The sequence below is a fragment of the Taeniopygia guttata genome, chromosome 20, assembly GCF_048771995.1.
Source record: "Taeniopygia guttata chromosome 20, bTaeGut7.mat, whole genome shotgun sequence".
In the NCBI taxonomy this organism is placed as follows: Eukaryota; Metazoa; Chordata; class Aves; order Passeriformes; family Estrildidae; genus Taeniopygia; species Taeniopygia guttata.
Window position 1 is genome coordinate 7,231,253 of NC_133045.1, and position 25,820 is coordinate 7,257,072.

At 37.0% G+C, this 25,820-nt stretch overlaps 1 protein-coding gene across 8 annotated transcripts in view; it reads right to left on the bottom strand.

The window, feature by feature from the left end:
- The window catches only part of ZMYND8 (zinc finger MYND-type containing 8), a 50,862-nt gene that overhangs the window by 11,528 nt on the left and 13,514 nt on the right, over positions 1 to 25,820 (bottom strand). For 5 of the 8 annotated variants that reach the window (XR_012051589.1, XR_005982299.2, XM_032752024.3 and 2 more), the window contains exons 3-14: positions 16,480 to 16,628; positions 11,914 to 12,132; positions 10,950 to 11,063; positions 10,066 to 10,158; positions 8,687 to 8,774; positions 7,984 to 8,039; positions 7,455 to 7,532; positions 6,288 to 6,403; positions 4,748 to 5,229; positions 4,265 to 4,405; positions 1,443 to 1,595; positions 257 to 760 (exon numbers count right to left, since the gene is read on the bottom strand). Coding sequence is in view for 6 of the 8 variants with exons in the window: in XM_032752024.3 (XP_032607915.3) it covers positions 257 to 760; positions 1,443 to 1,595; positions 4,265 to 4,405; positions 4,748 to 5,229; positions 6,288 to 6,403; positions 7,455 to 7,532; positions 7,984 to 8,039; positions 8,687 to 8,774; positions 10,066 to 10,158; positions 10,950 to 11,063; positions 11,914 to 12,132; positions 16,480 to 16,628 (2,193 nt within the window). In the remaining 2 variants the exon portion in view is untranslated. The remainder of the gene's footprint in view (positions 1 to 256; positions 761 to 1,442; positions 1,596 to 4,264; positions 4,406 to 4,747; positions 5,230 to 6,287; positions 6,404 to 7,454; positions 7,533 to 7,983; positions 8,040 to 8,686; positions 8,775 to 10,065; positions 10,159 to 10,949; positions 11,064 to 11,913; positions 12,133 to 16,479; positions 16,629 to 25,820) is intronic. The other 3 variants (XM_072917147.1, XM_072917148.1, XM_030288749.4) reach the window with 1 other exon arrangement.

A 25,820-nucleotide genomic window follows, 5' to 3' on the forward strand; every position in this document is an offset into this window, starting at 1 on the left:
TCCTGCCCAGCAAAAATTACGGATATTCATAGTTCCATTCTGCTGAAAGGAAACAGTAAAACTAATTTTGTTTAAACCAAAAACTACAATGGGCACTGAAAACTTTTTTCATAGTCACAAAGGATGAATAATCATTCCTAAAAATTGTTTTAATACAGATATTTTTATCTTAATGCAAAAATAAACGTGGCAATTCTACCTTTGGTAACAGCCCTACAGAACAGAGGAGAAACAAAAGGAAATAATTTCATCCTACCATCTTGTTTAGGAGAAGATTCTTTAGAGTCTTTCTTGTTTTTCCTTCCTTCACGAGTACAATGATCATCTCCTAGATCGATGACAAGTTCACTCTCGGAATCAGAGTCCAGTCCTAGATGCACAGTTGGAGAGTCTGTTTCATCTTTACCTTTCAGCTTTTCTTTTGCAGGATGCTGTAAACTCTTTCCCTTTTCAGAAAATTCTTTTTCAGTGTCTGAAACAGCTTTTTCCTTGACCGGTTCTTCTGTTTTCTCCACTTCTGGACTTGTGCTTTTAAGTTCCTCCTTGTCTTCATTCTGTGCTGGAAGCTTGGGTTTTTTTTTCAAGCTCAATGATTCTTTGTCACTTCTTGCACCTTCCTTGTCCTCACCATCCTCTTGATCATTCTTTGATTTCTGATCCTCATCACTATATTCACTGTCACTGGTATCAGATTTTTCAGAATCTTCAGAGTCACTGTGTTCTACTGCTGTATAAACAGCTTCAGATATTTCATTTATTCCTAATTGTGGGAAGGAAAGTACATTCCATGCTGATATCAGACTGACTGACATTACCAAGAAAATACTCTATATACTGGAACAAAGTGTACACATTACCTTAACTGTCAGTGCTTAAGCTACAAAGCTTAACACCCTATCCCAGCACCATAATGTATAAGAATGAACTTCTACATACTCCAATTAATATTTTTATTTCATTCAATGGCCCTCCTTTCACTGCTTTTTCCCACTGTCTGCAAGGTCTTTTGTTCAACTCAGGACCCAATGCTGGCAAATACAAAAATTAATTATTTTTATCCACAAGAAGCCACTTTAAAAATCAGCAACATTATTCACCTGATTATAGTTACTTACATTCATCCTACTTTGTGCAACTGACAGAATTTAGGCAGAATTCTCCAATTTTTCAATAAACAAAGCCGATAAAACTATAATCCTCTCATATTATCTTTATCTACATCAGAATTGCTCAAAAACAGGTTAAAAGAGTAAACAAAAATTTGAAGCATCAGATCTCACTGTGTTTTAAAGCGAACTAGTTCAGTGCATTCTATTTGCCTCAAAGAGTTTGTTTTAGAACAAGAGTAGAGAAGATTCAAAGTATTTATGGTTTTACTGTCCAAAAGCTTATTTGGCCTCCAATTTAAGTGTTCCCTTCTGATGTTCCTGAGGGACACTCACCCAGTTGTGCTTTACAGCTCTCGATGGTCTTGTCAAGGTTGAGCTGGAACCGGCTGCGGATCTGGCGCTTGGGAGAGATGAGCTGCACGGGGGTGCTCTGCTGCTGCACCGACTCACTCAGCTCCTTCAGATCCATCTCAGCCTTGCTACGATCTGCAAAAACAAACACAAACTAAGAAAAAAGATTTTACACAAAGAACCGAGATCGCTATCCAGATAAAACACGTTTCACCAAAGAGCAATGCAGATAATCTGAAACATACTGCACTTTTTTTTTTCTAACTGTGGGCTAAATAGTAACTCTAAAATGACTTTACTACAAAAATGGATTCTTCCTCTCTTCACACACAAAACACATGCATCAATTATGGGGACATTTTCTCCATCAATGTGAATTTATCAAGAAATCCCCATTCAGGTTTGTAAAGCTGTCTGACAGTACCTCAACCAAACTACTGCGGTTATTTACTACTAAGAGTACTACCATCACAGAGAAAATTAAATAGAAATAAAATCTTCATAATAGTATAAGACACAAAATCTTTATAGTCATCATTTAAAATCCAAAACTTAGGTCATGAGAATACATATAAAAATGTGGATTATTTCACTGGATAAATTAGTAAATTCAAGATAGAATAGCAATTTTTTCAGTATATGTCAGCAAAATCTTGAGTTTTCATCTATGTGTAGAGAATTTTCACTTTGAAATGCACACATCTGTCTGCAAAGAATACACAATATACAGTGCTAAGGGTAAATTGTCTTAGCAATGAAGTTTCATATTTTTGCTTCAATTTTCCCATTGCAGAGGTTGTATTTGTATAGCACAGTCCTATCCTTTACCCTTTGCTAGGAGTGCTGACATTCCATCAGTGCTCAGGGCACCAAACCAGTTGGAGTTAGCTGGGAAAGAGAAAGGACCCATGAAGAAGGGGTAAAAAAAGGAAAAGAAGGATATTTAGCCAATTTAGCTTCTTTAACTGGCTTATGGCAGGATCAGAAGAGCGAATCCCATAAACTGAGAAAAACCAGAGGAGAAGGCAAAAGGTAACACTGGCACAATGTGCATTCGTGCTTTATTTTCAAGTTTCATTCCAGAGCAGTTAAATATGACATAGTGTTGCCTTATTTTACTATACATACACACACAGACACACACACAGACACACACACACACACACACACGTGTGTATATATATTTACAAAATATTTTCTGTTGAGGTACAACTTAGAGAAAAGTGAAATAAACGCAAAAGCCTGAACCATGACTCCTCTGACCAGACATTCTTTGTAAGTTTGAATTTCATATCAAGGTACATTCTTATTGTTTCCTGCCTCTGTTATCCAAGGGCAGGTCCTATACTATCAGACACACATTCTCCTTTCCCCCAAATCCCTGTATATCTTGCTCATTCACACCTCCATTTTTCAAATTAGCAAGTCTGCCAGTAGCAACAGATGGTTCCTTTCTGTTATTTTTCCTTCCTTTTTGCTGAATTGCAGACCACAGGATCCTCCTAGCACTCTTCTGAAGATACAAAGTGTCTTTGTTTTCTGGACTCTCACTTTTGTTTTTGCAGAGAGAAACTCTGTTCACATCACGTATGACAATGAGACACAATGAGTTATACTGGAAAAATTCTAACATCCAAAGAACACGTCTGGCACAGCTGACACTATTAAATGAAGAAGGGTTGTTCACTCTCACCACCAAAAAGTATATTTAATAAAGGAAATTCCCCTAAACCTGAAAAAAAAAACCCTAGATAATCTACTTGAGAGCATATAAGCATTTCTTTTATGGTATTACTCATGGACCATAACATCAGATTTTCCAATCTATGCTATTTATTCAAAGTGTTCCAGCTGATGTGTCCCATCTGTGGCTCAAACAACTGCAGCACTATGTCTTTCTTAATGTTTTTCCAAATGTATTGCCACCTCAGATGAGGTGACAAACAGCTGCAGTGCAGCAGAAGAAATTAATTCTATAATTATGTCCACACATATGACCAACTGAAAAACAGACTTGTGAGCTTGTATCCAGAATCAGAATATCCATAAGGCACTGAAGACATTAATTCATTATTTGAATTTAAGCCTTCCTGAAATACCTAACACCAAAGGGGCAAAATCCTGGTTCTCTGTGTAACAGCACATGGAGGTAAAAAGCAACCAGAACTGAATCAGAACAGTCACAGAAACAAAGCACGACTGAGGAAACTGATTTACATGTTCGGCTTGCAGGAACTATTTTACCAACTTAGTACTTACCTACTCCATCTTACAAAATTCCACAATCCCAAAATTTACTTCTAGGGATTTTCAAGACTTCAAGAATTCTGCTAATTCCTTTCATCCACCTATCTCCCTAGAGAGGGATGGTCAGTGAAGAGGTGATGTGAAGGCAGCAAGAGAGAAGCCCTAGTAAATCCTAAATCCTAAAGATCACAAGAAAACCTTGCCAGCAATTCACTTGAGAGAGACTGAGTGGTGAAGAGCAGCAATGTTCATGTAATTACAACCTTCAGAAACTTACCTATTGTTTAGACACATTCATTTTTACAGTTCAGCTAAGAAAAAAACTATCCTTTAACTACTTCCTTTCATCAACAAGAAACAATAACAGAAACTTTCTTTCACAAGAAAAAAAAAAAAACAGCACATCTCATACCACAATAATTACATGTGTGTCTCATTTAAAGACCTTTGCTCCTTTCAAGCCACATACAAGCACATTTGTTCATATTATGCTGCACTGACACCACCATACTTTGTTCAGCTGTAAGAATATTAAGTTTTCAAATATCAAAACTAACCAAGGTTAAGATTCAGAATGCTTCCTGGCGTGGAAGTTCTTTCTTGCTTAGCAGAAATTGGTGTTGATGCTTGAGGAGAGAAAGGTTTGGGGCTGCCTGACAAGCTCCCTGCTTGACCTGTTCTTGTTGGTGCTGGAGAAGCTGAAAAAGTACAAAATTAATAAAGACAGATTTAAAACCAGAACACCTACTCATGACTATTCTAATTTTTTTTGTATTTATTTCCACTCTCCATTCACTTTAACAGTTACAACTATTTCCTGCTATTTAAATTGAATGGGTTTATTAATTTTACAAGATTATTCATTCCTTTCAAGGTGACAGAAAGAACTGTTCTTTCTTATCTCTGACACTGAAAGTTAAATGTATCTCTTTTTTTTAAATTTCTTCATAAACCAAGTGATAATACAGCCTGTCATTAAAAAGTACATGGAATAAAACTAAACCATCTCCCAAGTCCTGTACCTCCTTTTTTTTTTTTACCTGTATTTTTCTCAATGAAATCCATGGATTCTTCACTGGCACTAAAATGACTGGAAGTTGCCTTTTTCTCTGCATCCTGTTCAACATCAGAGCCAGTGTGAACTGATGAGTTTGTACTCATTGGTGACCGTGGCATATCTGTCAGTGAAATCCTGCGACCTGTGCTACTGCTCAGCATAGACTTGCTCATCAGAATCTTGGGTGACGCTGTCATATCAAAATTCAGCTTGATTTTCTCTTGTTTGTCTGTCTTTGCAGTTCCAGCAGCTGGGTTTGCAGGGTCTAACAACATTTGGTATTGATTGTTGGGAGTATATGGTGTCCGGAAAGGTGCATAATTAAATACTCCAAATTTTCTACGAATGTTATCAACATAAACCTCCATTTCTTGCATTGCACTATTGAAGATGCTTTTAGTCTTTTTCACAGAAAAAGGAATTTCTTTAGACATGAGGTAGCAATTATTTATTGGAACCCAGGCCCTATATATAAAACAGAAAAATAAAAGATAACATAACTACATTTCATACCGTGAATGGACATTGCCATCTTTTATGCACATACTAATTTATTTTTCCCTAATCATAAAGATATGGATAGATCAGATCATTTTAAAGAACTATCATTACATTCTTTGAATATTTCAGTGCTTAGTTTTGGTAAGTAAGCAAGTTGCATGCCTTGGATTATCCCTGGCTTTTTTTACTTTACCCAGTAACAATAAAACATGACTTAACACTGGTCAAATGACAAAATATTCCTAATTGGAACAGTCTATGTAACTGCAAGATAACCATTGCTAAACAGTCTATCTGTCATAGCACAAAAATGGAAAAAACAGGTAAGGAAATGAACACTTCACAAGCACCCTCTTAGAAACATTTTACACCCCAGGCCAGGTTGGCCAAATTCCTCAGTGCCAGGAAAAGTTCCATCAGCAAGTACTGGACAGATTTTATTTATCATAAAATGAAGCAGACCCTGAAACTGCCTCCCAAGACCCTAATAAAGCAGGAACTTTGACTTAATTATTCCATGGTCCTGTATAGTTGAATTTTTTACAGCACATGTTATTATATATTTGTATTTCTAACTCATGACAAATCAACTTGTATTCATCATGGCTGTGTCCATCAATGCAGAGGATTCACAAGTACAGAGAGTTTCACAAGTTTTCCCTTCAGAGCAAAACTGGCACTTACAACACAAGTTATATTTCTGTATTTTTTAAACCTACACGTGTGTACATATTCCCATAATGTTTAGTTAACATAAATGACTTCACTGGTTTCTTCCACCTTTGAGAACTGCACTTCTCCCCAGCACGACACCAGACACAGGAATTAAGCTGCATACTCACCAGATTATGTAGGCATCTTACAATCATGTAAGGAACTTAAACTGTGTTTGCTACAGTTTTACACAGTTTTTGTTAGGGTCAAGGTTCTAAAGACAGGATCCAAAAACTTGCAAGCACATAAAAATAACAACACAAATTTTTTTATGTACAGTAAAAGACATCCTTTTGTTCAACTCCCACCTGTCATGTTGGCCAAAGAAACGGGCATCAACTTGCCCATCTTTATCCCTCAGTGCTTTAGCAGGCCAGAATGGAAAGCCTTTGAGTTTAGCCCAGACCAAAGGGTGGGGATTGCTCTAGAGAAAGAGGCAAAATACACAGTAAGAAAATGTAAGCAGTACTACCTTCAAATCTGATAACAAAGATGATTTTTTTTAATTGTATGTATTCCTTAGATGCAATAAAGATCCAATGTACACAAGGCACTTGCCAAATACAAGATTCCATTTTACTATAAACAAAACAAATCCTGAGAGGACAAAATGATAAAATTATATTAAAAAAACTTGCTAAACATAAAACCTCACACATCTTGATTAAAATGGTTGTAATTGCCCTTCTTTATTGATTTATTTTTTATTATTCCCCTCCAAATATATAGCATAACTTAAGTTAGGCTAGAGCCAATCTTTGAAATGCCATAATTTTCACTTAGGCTTGTGTCTTGGCAGATCATAAGACACTAAAAAGTCCTTGACTTAGGGTAAGCACTACTTAGCAACAACCAAAACATCAGTGTATCATCAACATTATTATCATGCTGGATCAAAAACACAACACTGTTCCAGCTGCTAAGAGGAAAAGGAACCCTTATCCCAGTTGAAACCAGGACAGTTTAAGAAAGAACCTGATATGGATTACACACTTCTACTTGAGAATCTTAAGGTGTCTTCCCAAACTCAGTTCAGTATTAAACAGGAAGCAGACAACCTATCAATAGAGATCATCACAAAAGAAAAAGCAAGTCTAAACTGATGCACATCTGCAGAAAGGGACATTCACATTTCAGAAATCCTGCAAGCACTGAGGGTACCACACAGAAGCACTGCTGGCACAAGGCAGTTACCTTATATTTGAGGACAGAGAACTTGTGACCTGGTTGCTGACAGTCTTTACAATTATTTCTGACTGCAGCAATCCTTTTGTGAAAACCTGTAATCTTACAGCTAAGTAATTTGAGACAGTCTGACTCCACAAGGATGATATTCCAGCACAAGCAGCTTGGTAAACTACAGCAGCTTTCTTTGACTCAGTAACCACAACAGGTTTAAAACAAAGAGGGGACAACAGTCAAATGAGAACTGCTAGTTTAATGTAGTAGCTAGACTACCGTAATTCCCAACTTACACAAGGCTCACAAAACCAATTCTCGCGTTTTTGGCAAGCAGCTAAATAACATTCCGGACATACTTCAATTTCATTCATCTGGAAAGAAAAAGCAAAATAATTGGAGAGATTAAATAGAGTCCAAAGTGTGGTCACTTGCATTTATTCAGAAGAAAATCATATTGTTAGAGTAAAAGAACTACAAAAAGTACATCTACACATCAGATGTTGGTCTCTTTTTCCAGCTCCAAATATTCATTAACAAGACAGGTGCCTTTGAGCAGAATCCATATATCCACTTTCTCCTCTTCCTTCCCCTCCCACAAGTCTTAATTATAAATAGTGAATATCCTAGTGGAAGAGACATTAGCAATGCTTTTGCCAAATGCCATTCTGTAGGCCATGGATATGCATACCTAAATGTAAGGAAACCTACAAAAATTATAAATCTGCAGTACAAGTCTTGGAAAATACCTATTAAGTCATTCACAAACACACGACATGAAACACTAAGCACACAGAACAATTAATTGAATTGGGGCACTCATACCTCATGCTCACAGATTTTGATGATGACTTTTGCTGTTTGTGTCAATTTGTGATTTCCTGAGGAAAAAATAAAATGCTTTAACCAAGAAAATTGTTGTAACAGAACTATGATAAAATCAACAGTTTTCAGATATAAAAGTCATCCAGAAAAACAAATGAGAAGATCTAAAAAAACTATGTAAAAACATATGCATTAACTGTATGCTTGCAAAAGCAGAACATCAGCACTTTCTTCTCAATGTAACATTTAATAATCTTGAAATGCTCCTTTTTGTAGCTTATTGCAGCCTTCCTACCACTGACATTCTTTCAATGAGGGATTTGCTGTATGATCTTCTCAATTATATCTCAATTAAGTGCTGTATGATGCAAAACATTACAGGAGTTCAGGGGTTGGAAATAAATGATGCAGATTGGATCAGGTCATTTAAGGTCTAAATCTTTGGATGATCCTATGAACCCAAACCATTCTATGATTCTACCTTATTTGAAATGTCTTCTCTTAGATGGAATGAGTAAGTGGCAGCACAAGTTGTATCTGGCCCTACAGTTTTATTTATGCCACTTGTTAAAATAATTTGTTGTTTTTAGGCACTATAGTAATTAACAGGAAGACAATTTCAGTGTGGAAGTCTATAAATTGCTCTATGACTAACTATGTCAAGGTTTCATATCTGAGGCTGTAAGTACACATTAATACCTACCCCCATTGTAAATAATGCAGTTGTGCAAAATCCATTTGGCATCAGCCAAAAATGCTTCAGTGCAACCGTACATTTTCTTTTTAACATTCTGTAAAGAAGAAATTAAGAACATATCAGGAAACAGAAATCAGTAAGAAGTGACAGCTTCTTCCTGAATGTTGTGTCCTATCAGTCAAACAATTAAAAAACTGACCCCTGGAGGTGTTCAAGGCCAGGCTGGACAGAGCTCTGAGCAACCTGGTCCTGTGGAAGGTGTCCCTGTTCACAGCAGGGGGCTGGGACGAGATGAGCTTTAAAGGCTCTTCCAACCCAAACCAGTCTGTGATTCTATACTTATTTACTGCAGACTTATGATTCTAAATGCTTAAGAATCTCTCAAATTCAAGATGCCTTTTGACTGACCTGAAAATGTACGAACTGTCTAAATTAAATCTAAATAGTGAATTATTTAGATCAACATCTCAAACATTTCCAAAAAAACATGTTTTCTAACACAGTTAGGAACACAATGTTTCTGTAGAAAAGTCTTTGGTTTCTTCTACTGATGTATTATCACTCCACAGAAGTTTTAATTTTTACAAGACCCAGAAAAAATACTGGTCACATTACATTAGACAATATGTTTAATATTACAGTCTACCTAGCGGGTAAAGCAATTTAATTAAACAAAATCAGTCCTGTGATCTTGTTACCATACTTTATACCATAAAGACATCAACCTCCTCTGTAAGGACACAGAGAATGAAAACTTGTATCTTCACCAGGTCCTGACAGAACAAAGCTCTGCAATGTGTCACTCTTCATTAAGCAATGGAGAATTTCTTCATTATATGTACTTTTAAATTACTATTGAACTGAGAATGAAAGTTCCATTATCCACCTCTTGACTGTTTCTTTTTTCTTCTACACCTCAGGTGCAGTGGAGATTACAGTATTTGTTGAATGATCAGTAAAATGAGTCAAGAATGACCCCTGGATATACATGAAATGGTGCCTAATTAATGAACCAATGATCCATAATGATCAAATGAAACATAATGCCACATAATGATCAAATGTAAATCCTGCTTTAAGAAGTCTCTCCTGGAGATTATTCACAGAATCAGATTAATTTAATAGAAGGAAGTCAGCAGTGTAAGTTTGTCTTTTTCACACTATTTATTCCTGAGCATTTGTTACTGGCTCAGACAAAACAGAGAAGTTCAGTTAACGTATGATTGGTTTTAAGCTGTAAAAGAACTGACTTTCATCATAACCAAGAAAGCACCCCACCATCAAAATAATTTCAAAACCTTCTCTCTCCCTGCCATCAAACATTTTAGAAATGTTAGAGATAGAAATCAAACTCAAGGACCTTCCTCAGCTAGCTTCATACAAACCTTCTCTAATGTACAAAGGTCCATTGGATGAAAGATATATTCTGCATAATCTGGGTGTTGATCCAGTGAAACTGGCTTTTGAAATGGCTCTGTCTGTTAGGGGAGAAAATAACCACACTGGTTACTAATACTGAACAGTTTCATCAATTACACAACACTCACTCATTTTCTGTGTTATCAGACAAAATTCTTCAAAGGTAATTATAAAACATTGTGAGGCAATAAATTAATAGTAGAACAACAGGAACTAAAGGGTCTCATTTAACTGATTTTTTCATATGCTGGACATGATGAATTGCAAAAATCACAAAAATTGGGGGATTTGTAAAAGGTACTGTTGTGATTTATAACACACAATGGCACAGGCACAGGTTTTAGACACACTGAAGGAATTTCCTCAGCATTTTAGAAGTGTGTGATACAACCAACTTCTGCAGTAAGAACACTTGCTAATAACAGATAGAAGCTACATTTTCAACACATATAATCAATAATGCAGTGTCAGTGCCTAGGGCTGTCTATATAAATATACTGGGAAGAGATCATGTCTCCACATTCCCCTTTTATGTCTGATACAGCATTGTCCACTTTCAGAGAGTGAGAAACCATCACCTTCCACTAGAAAACCACACTGTACTTTCATTACACCTACTGAAAACACATCCAGAAGTTACATCACAAAACTACATTTTAAATGCACTCCAAAACAGTCTGTACAACCTAAACTAATCTGTCTGTGCTAGACAGGTGGCAGATAGAACAGAAGCTGCCACAGACAATCTGATAAACTAAACATTCATCATCCACTAAAGCAAGTAAACCCCAGATTATGACAAACACATGGTCCAAGTATTTAAAGAAGAAAACAACAAAAACGACCTTACCCCTGGCTGTTTCATTTTCTGTAGTGCAAACTTCAGTAGATATGATAGCTGTTCGATGGTGAGCATTGTCATTGCTTTACTCTGTGTTTCTATGCATTCTGCAACTGTGATTTTCTAAAAGTTCAGATTAAAAAAACACGTTGTCAGCAAACATTTCTAGATAAATCATTCTCCACTGAAACATTCTAGCAGTCAAATAAAATACAATAGCTGTTCTATAAGAAACAAAACATTTCTGATAATGCAATGTAAGTACTTCAGACGCCTGTTTTACCTGGGTTTTCATCTGTCTATGTTATCAAAATGGAAGAAAAAAGGAAAAGAGCAGAAAATTATCCAGCATCTTCAAGATCACACAAAGTGAATATGTGAACACATAAAATTCCCAAATACAATGTGGGCTCAGAGCAATGTGAGAATGAGGTCACCTGGGCTCTTATAAAATAAGTGATCAGAGGAAAACATGCCATAAACCAATTTGCTTTCATTACAGATATTTGGATGCTACGTATTCTCTCCCCAGAAATCACTGGAGAGGAATGATTTAATTCTTCCACAGTAACAAAATACCCACTTGTTTATGTGGACCCTATAGTGCATTTTTTTCTGCACTGCTGAAAAGCTGATCAGCCCACAAGAAGCACAAGTCAAACTAGTGAAAACTTCAGAATGATTTCAGAATTACTGGTGCCTGATGAAGGCCATCACTCTTTGAAATTGTGCTTTTCTAGAGCTGGAGACACAAAGGGAGTTGGAGACTCGTGGTAAGAAGGCAAACACAAGGCAGGTAACACACAGAGAAAAAGTGGTGAAGCAAAGCCATGGATGCCTCCTCTTCTGCTCAAGTTTTTCTGGTACCTTGACCAAGAGGCAATAGGAATAAACCAGAAACATTTCAGAACACAGAAAAAGCTGCTTAAATCTCAAAACCAAGAAAGAAATCCGCTCCTTATATCAAACTAACCTCACATTCTGGGCAAAACCAATCCCCCTCTGGTTCGGCTGCCAGTTTCAGACACTTAGCATGATAAACCCGAGGACAGAGTTCACAGCAGAGGACTTGGCCTTCCCGATGACAAACCCAGCAATAGAAATCATTCCGTCCATCCTGTGGTACAACATCAACAGGGTCTGTGGTGAGTGGCTGCTTCATATAGTAAAACGGACCATGTCTTAGTTCTGACTGAAATGTAGGCAAGAAAAACAGGTTTGGTTTCAAAACAAATTTGCATTTTTTCAAATCATAATATTCATAATATATAAGCACACAGCAATTTACAGAGTTTGATTAACATTTATGCAAGCACAGTATCTTAGTCATTGCACAAAATCATTCATAAAGAAGTTTACTGCTTATTCAGATGCTGAATGACAATTTGCACTCAAGACCAGAAATAAATTTTTTGTGGCAAGTCAGGGCATTGAGTGCAAGACATGCAATCCAACAAGAGCCAGCAAACATTTTCAGCTTCAAGAAAGAAGTATTGCTATAGAAGCTATTAGGCCCTCTAAACTCAGAATTTCATGGGGCCGTGCAAGCTAAATACTGAGCTATTTAGTGGTGGCTAAACCTGGGACATCTGAAGAGGTTAGTCCTGAAACAAGGAGTTGAACACCATGCAAATCTGTGCTAGTTTGCAGCAGTTTACAGCTTTGTACAACGAAGCAAGCCAATGCCGATTTTGATTAATAAGGCAAACTGTAGAGAAGGTTGACAAAGGAGCAAATCACATCCTGAGCAGCCACCTCCACTACAGGAGAGATTTCATTCACCACCTAAATGCATATCACAATTTGAGACTCACATCTCTACCTGTTTGCCTGCACTAGAAAATAGCATTAACTCCGTAACCTGCATGAACTGGTCCTTCCCTTGAGCCTGACAGCTCAGAGATGACACAGCTGACACCAAAAACAAGATGTGAAGAGGCTGGGATAGCTGAAATGGGTCCAGAGATACCTAAAGTTTGTTATATCATCTCTAAAGAGCTGCTAACATAGAAAACTACTTTCTATTTATTAATGAAAAGGGAACTCAAATCCTCTTTTTGATATTCATTATAGGGGTGGTTGGCTGAGGAGGGAAACAGCCTTGAGACTTTAGACAGCTCATTTAATGTGACCTTTTTGTTTGATGTAAAACCACTTGCTTGTGACTTCACTTGTAATTATCCAAAATTTGTGGTCTGAAGAACCATTTTATTTTATTCTCAGGTCATTCTACATTCTACATTTACAAATCTGCAACTTCTGAGACTCTTGAGCTGTCACACACCCATATGATTCACAGAACAGTGCAACCAAACATGTTCTGTACCTTTGAGGCATCCTGAACAAAATCAGGCACACAGGGCTTCCCCAGAAAGCACCAGCATGCCACTTTGAACCATAGTATTTCTAGATACCTAAAGTTACAAAGAGGGATATCTAATTATTTGAAGGAATAAGGGAATCTTCAAGGTAGAAGCAACAAGCCACCTCTCAAAAAAACCCAGATTATATAACACTATACAATATCTTAGGCAAAGAAAGGATGTTACCCATAAAATGCCACCTAAAATTTCACATGATTTTGTGCCAGTTTTGGTGGTTTTCATTTTCTATTCTACAGATGATAAAGCACAGAGACACTTTGTTCCCACTACAGAAATGGGCTAAGTGTTACTTCTGTACTTTCTATATACACACATTTAATGACATAACACGACAAAAATCTCAGAAGGATGGTTCTATGAGATCTTGTGGAATAAGTGGGACAGCATAAGGGTTTCGGTCCATCTCAAACTAATTACTACAACAAGCATTCAAATAAAGAAAAACCAGAGTGAGGAAGGGAAAGTTGTAATTTCCAGTGCAGAAGCATGTTTTGTTTGCACCTAAGTGCACCACAGCTGTGAGACCATCTCAGTCTTGTATACATGGAAAGGCAGCTATGGAACACTTCCTCCACCACATATAAAGAAAATTACCAGAGGAATTTAATATATATTCTGACTTTGAAGTGGATATAAGTCATCTATCCACACTAACTTTGTAAGATTAAAGATTCTGTTTTAAGACAAACATAAAATCTGTGAAACCTCCACAGAAATTGTAACATCCAAACTGAAGAGAAGTCAATTTTTGCTGGCAAATGAGATGAATTTGGTTTCTGTTCAAGGATGCTTTTATCATTTAGATATCTATCATCTTATTTTCCATAAGCCAAGTTTAAGAAACAAAATAAAAAAGGGTTTAGAGACTCAACAGAGACTCAAAGAACAAAACTAAAAGACTGAAAATGAATGATTCGACTGCATCAAGGGACCTTTTCACTTGTCCTAGTCAAAGTAATATGTTTTAAGAGTTAAAATTTTAAGTTATTAAAGTTCAAGCTCAACTAGGTGGTAGCTTGTTTTAAAGGCTTTATTGAAGACATTAAGACCTGTAGAATGACAAAGGAAACTGAAGAAAACAAATAACAGTACTGTAGTGCTGTTTTGGAGAGAAAAAGATCACTATTTATATTCAGTTTAAATTAATTTTGAAATTAGTAGTAAAACAATCTGACAATTTTAATTACATTATAACTGTCAAATTAAATGTCAGAAGTTCCTGATTTTTTACCTTAATTACATTCTACAATTCCTTAATTCTTTGTGTGATTTTCAGCACTTTAAATACTTGATGGCACCATTCTGAAGATCTGTGACTGCACCCACAACATGTAATACAAAGCTTTGTGCAACTATAATTTCTGTAATGGTATCTTGAAATGTTCAAGTACTATAAAGCACTTTGTAATATAGAATATTCAAGTTAGATGCTTCCAGGGAGGTTGTCATACCTCAAAACAGATTTATCAGTCAATCAGAACCACAGCTATCAGCTACATCATACTCAAACTCACCCTGAGAGCAAAACTAGAACCTGCATGCTCAGCTCACATCTGCTCAGCAGTAAAAGAATCTTTAAAAACAACTCCTGCTACCACAGAGAGCACAGTTTGAACCTATTTAGACACAACAATCTTCAGGCATGCCCACTTCAAATTTGACATGCAAGACAACATCAAATGAAAAGCAACTTGTAAAAGCTAAACAGAACTAAACAGAAGACATTTTCTTGCTAACTTGTAACAAACACAGCAAAATAAGCAAGTCTGATAGGTTTTCTTCATTAGATACACAACTTTATTCTATCCTGTATATTTCAGGTCTGAGATACCTGGAAAACAGAAAAGTATTTACCAAGGGGAGTTTATCAAGTTCAACAACCGCAACTGCGTTTTCACATATACTTTTAAATGCAGGAAGAAAAAGTGGAAATTAATACCCAAGGATTCAATTCCACTGTTTGCAAAATTATCTCTGCACTGCACAGTTACAAGCTCAGACTTCAGGGGGGCAATATCTGCCCAGAAAATGTCCAAGATGTAAAGGAATAAACCCAGGCTGCAGTGAAGTTCAGCAAATGCCAAACCTCCACATGATACAGTTACACCTCCTGATTATCCTGAAATAAAAGACAATGTATACTGAGTTTTAAGGCCTGATTTATTCACAGCTTTTGTTCCAGGACAACTGCAGTGAGTAGGAATTTCATTTTCTTTCTTCACCAGTGCAATTGTTCCAGGATAATGTGGATACTCTTATGGCAGGAGAAAGTGCTTTGAACACTCAGAACTTAATCCTGTATTTATATGACACTGGCAAAAAAAACCCTGACACAAAAATGCATTTTGAAAAATACACAGGCATGTCCTTAGTACATCAGGAGTGAAGTAATTTCAGTAAGGCTGAAGACTGCTTTCATGAAATCTACTCCAAGATGATACACATGCTTTACAACATCTGCTATTCAATACAATTCATGTAATTCTTTCACGTGCATCATACAATGACTAAGAAATTGTCAAAAGTCTTGTGGAGTCAAGTTCGAAGAAGGACAACAAATGCTATCAATTCTGCATTCAGAAGACAGTAAAAATAAGGTTACAAACATAAAGACTGAAAAGTCAGTGTGACCCTTTGATTTAACTGGTTTGGTAGGAGTGTACTGCCTGGAAACTTTAAGGAAGGGGAAGAAATATACAGAGTACCAAGGTGGAGCTGACTAGCAGGCACCCAAGAAAGGACTGCAAGCAGATGAGGAACTTGACTGACATTATGAGACCTTTCTTAATCTAGGTTATCACACTACTGAACATTTCCTGCTAATGGTCTTAATTAAAAAGTTATTGTTGGTTTTGTTATTATTAATTGTAATTCTGTTCCAAATTGCATTTATTGGTTATACATCTTATTACCTTCATGAAATCACTAAGCAGGACGCAAGTGGTCTTTTTCAACAGATGTAAAGCAATGATCAAAGAGCATTCAAATCAAAATTATAATACCAACTCCTACCCCCACTGTATTCAAAAATTAATATCCATTCCTTAAGAGTACAAAAATGGAGCATCCTTGAAGAAGACTGAGCTCATGATCAGCTGTCTCTACATCCTCTATTGTTTCATGTTCTGGCGTAATAAAACCATGACTTCTCTTACCTGCTCTTTATTATTACTGTTCAATAGACCAGGCTTCTTTTTCTTTTTTATAGGACTTGTTGATGCATCTTGAGGTGAGTGGCCATTGGAGGAATGTGGAGGGCTGGGAAATTTCCGTTTTTGTGCTGTGCGTTCAGCAGAGCCAGGATCTGTAACAGATACAAACAACGTGATTAAAGACTGCAAATTGATGCAAAATGTTCCAACAATGTTATGGTTTGTCATTCACACTCTTTAAAGATTTTTATTTCATCTTTTTAAAATAAGAGTATTTGCAACTTCATTCTCTCAGAACAAAATTTCAGTAATCCCTAATGAATACAAAATGCTCAGCTCAATTAAAAAGAACTTACTGACATATTTCAAAAGAAACAAGTACACAAGCAGCTGTAAAGGACAGTCACAGAACAGTGATATGATTCTGACAAAATACAAGTGAAATTTCATCAGAATTGGGTCAACAAGTTTAATTTTTCCTTAAGCTTTTAATGCATGTAGCAAAACAAAACTATACACAGAACCACAGGGATCAGAATTCAACAATATCACAAGAGAAACAACTGAACCATCCCCCTGATATTTAACTGCACAGAAAAAATTAAAAACTGCAGTGGATTTGGCCACTTTCTACACAAATCTATGGAAAATACAGTGCTATATGATGACTTCTGATTGATGAAAAGCTTGGTTAACATGTGTCAATATTTAGGGAAACTATAAATAAATATGAAAAACACATGAAAATATAGGTGGAGGTATATATAACTGAAAGAGAGAAAACTAAAGTAGGAGTGTTTGCCCATCCTGTGTTTTACTACCCTAGAATAGCTACACCAGGCTAACAACATCTGGAATTTCAACAATTTCAGCAATCCTAGAAGTGTCTGCCACTAATTCTGTAGGCACAGTGACTTCATCAGACATATTAGTATCAGCTCTCAGAGAAACTCTTCTGTTGACATAAGCTATCAAATGCTGGCAAAATGTAGTAAACTGGTTTAAATAAACAAACAAAAACCTGTCATGTTTTGAGCTTTGAACTAAAGCCTGTGATTTTTTTCCCCTTCCCACACACCCTTCCCCTTTTACACATACTGGCAGCACTTAGCACCAGTTATCTGCTGACATACCTTGGCTGAAATCAATCAATACAATGTGTCTGATGCCATTATTGTTACTTGTTGTGTTTGGATTCAAGCAAATCTGCCTCCTGCTCCATTTAGCCCAAAATTTAGATTGATTTGACAATACAAAGAGCTGCTATGTCACCTATATGTGTGAAAAATACAACATCTGTTTCCTCCCCTCCTTAAGTAATTACAACAATAAAAATGCCAACACAGTACAAGCATGCTGACAGCAAACTCGAGGGTTTGTCAGTTTAGCCGATTATGCACAGAAGGTGGCAGAAGAACTCCTTGGGCTGGGATATGCTTCATATATCCCAAGAGAGCTGTGCTAATCCAGCTATCCTGGAAGAAATTGCAGCATCAGTGTCAGCTAAACCAAAGCTCTCAACTAAATCAAAATTATCAAATCTAAACCCAAACAAGCTCTGAATGCTATTTTTCTCATGAAAGTAGAATGACCTTTTTCAGCATGGGAGCTGTTTGCATTCAGAGTGATCCACAAAAACCAGCATCATACTGTGCCTCTTCTCAGCTTCCCACCATCACATCGAAGTCTCTGTTTCTTTATTATTATTTGCAAACAATATCCTCAAAGGGGTCTCTAAACCCAAGTTTTTCACCAGCAAATAAAGCCATCCCTGTAACTCCCTAAAGAGATCTGGGCTTTTATTTCCAGATTGTACCTACACAGGCATGCCTTAAACCAGGAGGGGAAATGGATAGTAGAGTTTTCTGCTCTTTGCCTTTATTTCTTACTTCCAGGCACAAACTGGAGCACACCAGTTTCCTTTCAGCTCTTCAGCCTCAGATTGTGAGGTTTACAAAACAGCTGTGATACTCACATTGTGTCTCATCTCTAAGTAAGAAAAATCACCAGTAAAGTTCCTGCCCCCATCCTGTGATCCACTTCACTTTTAAACGTTGTTTCTTTCCTAAACTAACCGATTCAGGGTCAGGAAAGTGTTAAACTGTTATTAGCTAAAGCAGAACTGAATGACTATTCTGTCACAGCCAAATCCAAGCTACAATTCAGCAGAAATGGTGCTGATTCAGTACTAATCTTATGAAATGGTCACACAAACATGTATGTTTGGTTAAATAATTTCAAAAACTACTTGAAGTGATGTAATTTTCCTCCTTGGTTCAAGAAGCCTGAATATACTGGGGATTTTCAAATCAACTAGTGGTGACTCATAGACAAGGTACAAAAACTGACCTGAAATAGACTTCCTTTTTTTTTTTTTTTTTTTTCAGCTGGCAAATTACTCAAATGCATGGAGGTTTTCCTGACGCAATATAACTGGAAAAATTAAGGAATAGACAGGAAAACAGCAATGCACAGGCATATTTTTTCAGATTTAGTTGTGCTTGTGGAATAGGCCAATGTCTTTAACTACCACAGTATGCTGCTAATTTACCAAACTGTGAGGGACTTGATAATATGAACAATCTTTTAATTCAATTCAAGTAATGAAAGAATGAATGAAATAATGAAACAATCTTCTTAAATTGTTTGAGCCTATAATTTTCCATTCTAATTATGATAAATAATTGCTTTTTGTGTGAATTTCTTTTAGTGGGAATACCCTGTTTATCACAAACTGCCACTTCTCCCACCCTGGCTCTCCTAGCTGTGTGAGCAGAGTTCCTGTAGCTGAGTTGTGAGCCAGGTCAAGAAACTGATCCCTGTTAAAACAACCTGTAAGGAGGAAAGTTAAGTTTTAATTTTGAATCATCTCCCTCGTGTAGGGTTGCTTGAAAAAAGTAAAACAGATCGTGGGGGGAAAAACAAAAGAGACCAAATTTAAGTTGTGCAGCAACTTGGTGACTGTATCAGTTACGTAAGGGGTGGATTCAGGTTTCTGCTCCAAAAGGGAACAGACAGAATTTCTGTGATTTCTTCTATGATAAGTAAATACTTTTCAAAAGTGTTTAAGCATCATGAATGGTCTCACCTTAGGAAGGATCTCACCACGCCAGCTGGTCACCACTTGGTTTGTGATTGCACAATCTCCCTGCTCCTACTTAACTCCTGTCACACACTGAGCATGTCACCCTGATCCAAACTTCTCACTGATAAACCAGTTGTACTAAAAATATTAATTTTCCCAAGAACATTAGTCCACTTCTTTCCTGATTTTTGGTGTCATTTTTCTTTCTTAGCACCAGTTTAAAAATGTGCTTCCACCTCAAGTGAAAAAATAGACACCTGAAACAACTTTTGAAATTCTCATTAAAAGTTCCCTGGTTTTACATCCCTAGGTTAGTATTAATTGGTCTGTGATGTTGTCAAGGTTGACAATAAGCACCTCTGAATACTCTTACAAATCATTCACGGGGGAGCAACAAGCTAACCTGAGCTTCACCTGAAGCTTAAATCCTTGTTTCTGTATGCCATCATGTGACTAAAGGATTAGTAACTACTGCTCCCAGGGGATAGACTAAAGTTTACTTAAACCCTAAAGCAATTTCATTTCACACTTTATGACTGCTTTGTAAGTCCAACTTTATGTAACGGCAATGCACTTTGTAAGCAAATAACTATGGTAATGACTTACTATAGTTTAGCTTAAAAAATTATATAAACAAACAAAAGTGTATTATCTTGCTGCAGCATATGGAACACAGACCACAAGAAATATTTTTATACTCTGTGTATTGCAAAGTGCTGCACTGTAAACACTCCATAGCAGGGATCCCTGACAACTGAGAAGTCTTGCTTTTCTCAACAGAAGCAGGTGCCAACTCAGAAAACCTGTAAAAGTAGGATGTTGTTTTCTTTGTTTTTCCTGTGATATTTAAATGTAACTCTTCTTGAAAACAAGCAACATCAAGATACCTTACTGTAAGAACAAAGCATAAATTGCTCAGTACCACAGAATGACAATGACACTCCCTTATGCCCTTCTTTCCATACTTCTTTTTTTGTTATTTTTTCAATTTAAAAACTTAAGCTAAATGCAATCAAAGCTATTCCAGACTAAAACAATGGTGAATTCCCAATAAAGCCTTGATGAGAGCTGAAATCCACACCTAGGTCAAGGCTTCACAGCACTCTTCTATAAACAAAATTTGTTTCCTTTTTCTTTCTCTAGCACTGTGGTTCATTCACCCAGGAAGCAAGATGGTTTGGAAAACTGATATGGCCTAAATCAACAACAACCTTAAAAATTAATTTCAGTTAAATCAGCAGAACAATAACTGCCAGAGTTGAAAGTGCCAGTATCAGGGAAAAGGATGGAAATGTGACTTTGACAAGGTTATGCTGCCTTAGCCCCCCATCCTCAATGCAATGGATATCAAGGAAAATGAGAAAAGCCTGAGTAAATCAGAATTCCAATAGACTGTGATTTTCAAATTCAACCTCACAAACAAGATAGGCAAACAAAATAAAAGCCTTCCCAAAAAGTGTGGAAATTGCAGGATAATATCCTTGATGAAGAACTAACCTTCTTTGAGACTGCAGATGGGAAGAAAAGTTTTGCATTTCAAAATAAAGTGCAGACAATAAAAAAGAAAATGTTAACTATATCAAGTTTACTTTCATAAGTATTACTTATTCAAATTCTGTACCTATTTTTCTTAGATTGTAGATATAAATCCTATTAAAATGAGCTGCTTACTACTTGAAGAATAAAACTTCTGTTCTGGAAATTTTCAGAAAGTAAGAAGAGGGAAACTAAGAAACCATTTGTTCAAATAGTAACAACAACAAAAAGAAATTAAAAAAGCTTTTCAATATTATTTGTGATAAAGATGGTAAGATTAGCAGTCATTTTTATTCTCCAGGAGACAGAAACAGCAATGTGTTTTTTCAGTGGAAGTATTATTTTAGCCTCAGAAGAGACATCAGTAAACTGAAACTTAGTTACACCAATGAGCTTCCCGTGATCTAAGCAGGTTTTTGATACCTCAATGTAAGTGGGTCAAATATGCAAAATTCTGAGTAACATTTCCAACTAGAAACACAACCAACTGTTCCACATAAGACTAAGACACTCAGCAAAGCGTCACTTAAACTTTAATTCTCAATGCCATGCTATGCCTTTTACTATGGCCAAACAGTTCTGCCAACATTTGGTGAACCAAATCAAATAATTAAATTCAATAAAATGTTTAAATCCAAAAATTTATTAAAAACAGTTGCATGAAAAATTAATTTTATGGATTTAAGAAACAGCTATAAGAAGGCAGTCTGAGAGAAGGTACAAGAAAAGAAAGGTGACTGAAGGTTGCTTCAGCTGTCATTACCCTGCAGAAATGTGTATCTATACCTTTAGAAGGATCAAGAAAAAAATCACCTAGACTGCCATGTCTGGTTACTCCTTCTCAAAATCTTTGAATGCCTGTACTTTAAATGGAGTGTAATCAAGGAAGAAATCTGACAGAAAATGTAGCAATACTAACTTGTCCCATTTGATAGAACAGGTTTCAATTAATAATTTAGACAAATTCCAGAACTGTGAAGCTTACCAGCTAAATTCATTATCCTGAATGGTTGTTAAAAGATTTCTGATTTTTCAAACCCATTACCTGTAATACTTTAGCAAGGGTAAATATCTTAAAAGCTTAATAAAATCATGGATAAATCTGTTAGAACTTACACTCAGCTTTGAGGAATTTTAATTTTCTGCCAGAGTTTTGAAACATGATGCAGTTGCAACCAACCACTAAAGCCCTGTTTACATTCCAGAACTTCAACCGATGTAATTAACCCAGTCCAGTTACTTAATGCAATAAATAACAGAGGTCAGCTGTGGTTGTGTAAATTCTGATGAACTCCTGCCACGTTACAGTTTTATACAAGTACAAAAAGACACTGTTAGTTGTTTCTTCATTGTAGGACTTGGTGAGATAAAGAAAAAGAAACACTTCCCAACAACCTGCAAGGTAAGAGCTGAAAAGCAAGGATGAACTGGAGCCTGGCTGTGGGAATTTGCTGTCCCAAGGCCCTCCTAAGGTGCAACTGCTGATAGCAAAGGCTCTGCACTAGAGACAAAAGCCCAGGGCTGCACTTCTGTCCCCTGCAGGAGCCTCAGCTTCACACTGGAGTAAGAATCTCAGCTCTGTGTGATTAAATACTTGGTATCACTACAAAGAAAGCTGATAGAGATGTACTATTATTAAATTGTTACAAAATGTATCATGCATTCTCAGAATTCCATTTCATTAGTCATTTTTGTATTTATATTCATGGTATCTGAACATTTTACCACTGAGAGAAGCTCTTAAGACCAAAGTCTTTAACACTGAAAAATCCCTCAAACCTGTAAATGTCAGAATTCTCTCCATTAAGCAGTAGGGCCTCAGTATATGATTTTATGCCAAGCTATGACCAGCTGTCCCTGCTGGGGCAAGGTTGCTCCCAGCCATGTCCAACATCAGCTCAACTCCCCAGTAATCCAGTTCAGTGAGAAAAGCAGGTAGGAAAGAACCTCTCCACCCAAGTCCTAAGAGCCAGCAGAGATGCAAAGGCAATGTCAGAGATGTACGACTGATGATGGCAAGAAGAGAGTTAAAGAGCTCCTTTTGACTGGGCACTAAACAAGCAATAGTTCCAGTATCACCTGAAATACATAAAAACCTACATGGAAGTCCATCTGTCACCACAGCTTGCTACTGTTAGCAGCTAAATTAAACTAGCAGAGAGGATTTTTTTTTTTAATTCTTCCAGGTAAACAGGAAGAAAACATTCAGTGGAGACTTCACTCTGTCCAAAGAGAACAAGCAAAGACAGATTTTGCAATGAAACCACAACCTGGAAATGCTTAGACAATTATCCAGAGACTTTGCAAGCCCCATCTTGAAATATTTAATAAACAAGATTAAAAAGTAGTCCATAAGGCTGGAACAGAAATGTAACAAGATGTTTCTGCTGGACATGTTAATGTATCATATACAAAGGATAAAATATAATCATGTAACCATCATGTAACCCACAGCCTCTCTCCTTCATTAAAGGGCAATTCTCTGTTCATTCCATTTTCTGTTTTTGGACTCCTTGGATCTTAGACTCCTGTTTTTGGATTCTCTTTAAGCTGTCATTTCCCACTTCCAGTTCTCAGACGCCTTATGCTTTCTTATTCTCCTCAAGAGACTAGTGTATTTTAAAACCTTGTCTTTAACAAGTCTGCACATGCACAGCTTATAAGCAGATCTAAATTATAAATGCTAGAGTAACTCTATTCCTCTTTCCCACCTTACCAGCTATCTGTCCCCACAGCTTTTTTGAGCCAGGCACTTGTGTGTAACAGGAGGGTTAATCAGTTCATGATTCAGGCAAAATCTGGTACTACAAAAAATGATCAATTTTCTGCTAGATCAGCTGCTTGACACAGCTGACAGTGCAACAGCAGAAGCATTACAGCCAGCAAAGAAGGGGCAGAGAAATGCAGCTGAACATGCAGGACTCCATAGCCCTGAGCCCAGCTACAGACTTGCTTTAGCAATCACAATATAAAGAAGTGTCAGTGCCGCCTTCCAGCTCTGCTTTCATTCCAGCCTAGCCCTGTCTAAATGCTTGCTAACAAAGCTCCACACTTCCTGCACCAAACTGGTGTATTCCTGCCTTCCCTCTTACACCACTTCTGGCAGCCCACCAAGCTGTTTCAGCACACTGAGCTAGTAGAAAACCGTTCATGTTTTATGGTTCAGTTAGTTTCCTGCCAGCTTAGGTATGGAAGGAAGTGGATAAAACTGCTGCACTGAGCAGTTTGACCAGCTCAGGCTGCTTTGAAACCACCACATTACCTAGTCCAATTCAAAGGCTGTGTTCAGACCCACGTTACAGATTAAACAATGCATGGTTTAGTTAAGCTTAAACTGAACTGCAACTGAATTATAGCAATTAAACTGCTTGTACCAAAACAAGAATGTTCATGAGGAGGTCTGCATCAGACTAATTGGTATTATAGCAATTAAATTTATTTCCTTAGACACAGCCTCACATGAGCTATACAAGCCATACCTGGGTAAGCAGGTTACAGATTTGCAGCACATCTGCTGCTCAAGATCAAGTCTGAAGTTGTACAGTGCTATGGATTGATCTCCTGCACAGGCTTCTCACACATCAAAAAACCCAAACAAAGCACAAAGAGCTGTGTACTCCCCACCAGATTTGCCTAGATAAGGTCAACTTCCTCATCTATATCCTTTCCAAAACACACAAAGCAAAACTCTTCAGAAGCTAATTGTTGCAAGTAGAGCCATTCCTGCCACCATCCCACCAGTTGAGAACTTTGCTGCACTTTTTCTGCCTTGCACAGAGCAGAGTAACAGTTTTGAAATTCTGGTTTGTGACTTCTCTGCTGCAGAAATACTGCACCAAACTATCAGTGAAGCTTGTTTTAGTCCCAGTAACAGGAGTCCAGAAAGATTGATTAGACCAGGCCAGCTCTTGGCCATGACTTGTGGCCAGCTCTTGGGAGATGACATTTACGATTCTTTTATTTTCCGTGAGAAGCTATATTTTCAATATAACTATTATAAAGTTATATCACTAATTCACAGATTAGGTTGGGTATACAACAAAGAGAAATGGTTTACAGTTAAGTCTAAAGAGTTCTTTATATCCCACATTCTTCACTTGAACAAAACAAGCCTGTAAGGGCTTCGGGTGGGTGGTTGCTATTCTGTCCTTAGAGTGCTGCTGGCAGGGGTTTTATCAATATACTAATGTTAAATATACAATATACATGTTGTATACATGTTGTTTAACAATATACATGTTAAATTTAACAAACCAACTAAAGCGAATCAGTATCTTGTTAAACAAATACCAATTCCCTTATTATCAAAGTGATTCAACACTTGCTAAGTTTTATCGCTATTATGGTGATACAGAAATGCCATTTACACCACTCCCACTGGTATTTAAAGACTAGGAGAACATCTATGCATGGACCAGTGGCTTCCACACAAGGACAGCTTGGGTCAACCTAAACCAGCACCGTGGTGAGACTGGCTTTAGCATCAGCTGGTTCAGGGATTTGCAACAATACCCAAGTCTCTTTCAACCAGGTTAAATCCCTCTGAACTGACCAGTTCTAATTGTTAAGAGCCCACAATGCAAGATCATGTGTGTGAGAAGGTTAGGACATGACAGACAGACCTTTTCAATACCCAGGATATTAAATCAGCTCACTGTCCTAAAAAGCTTCATCTTAACCCTACCAAACGAAAAGCAAAAAGTCTCCCACGGACTTAATTCAC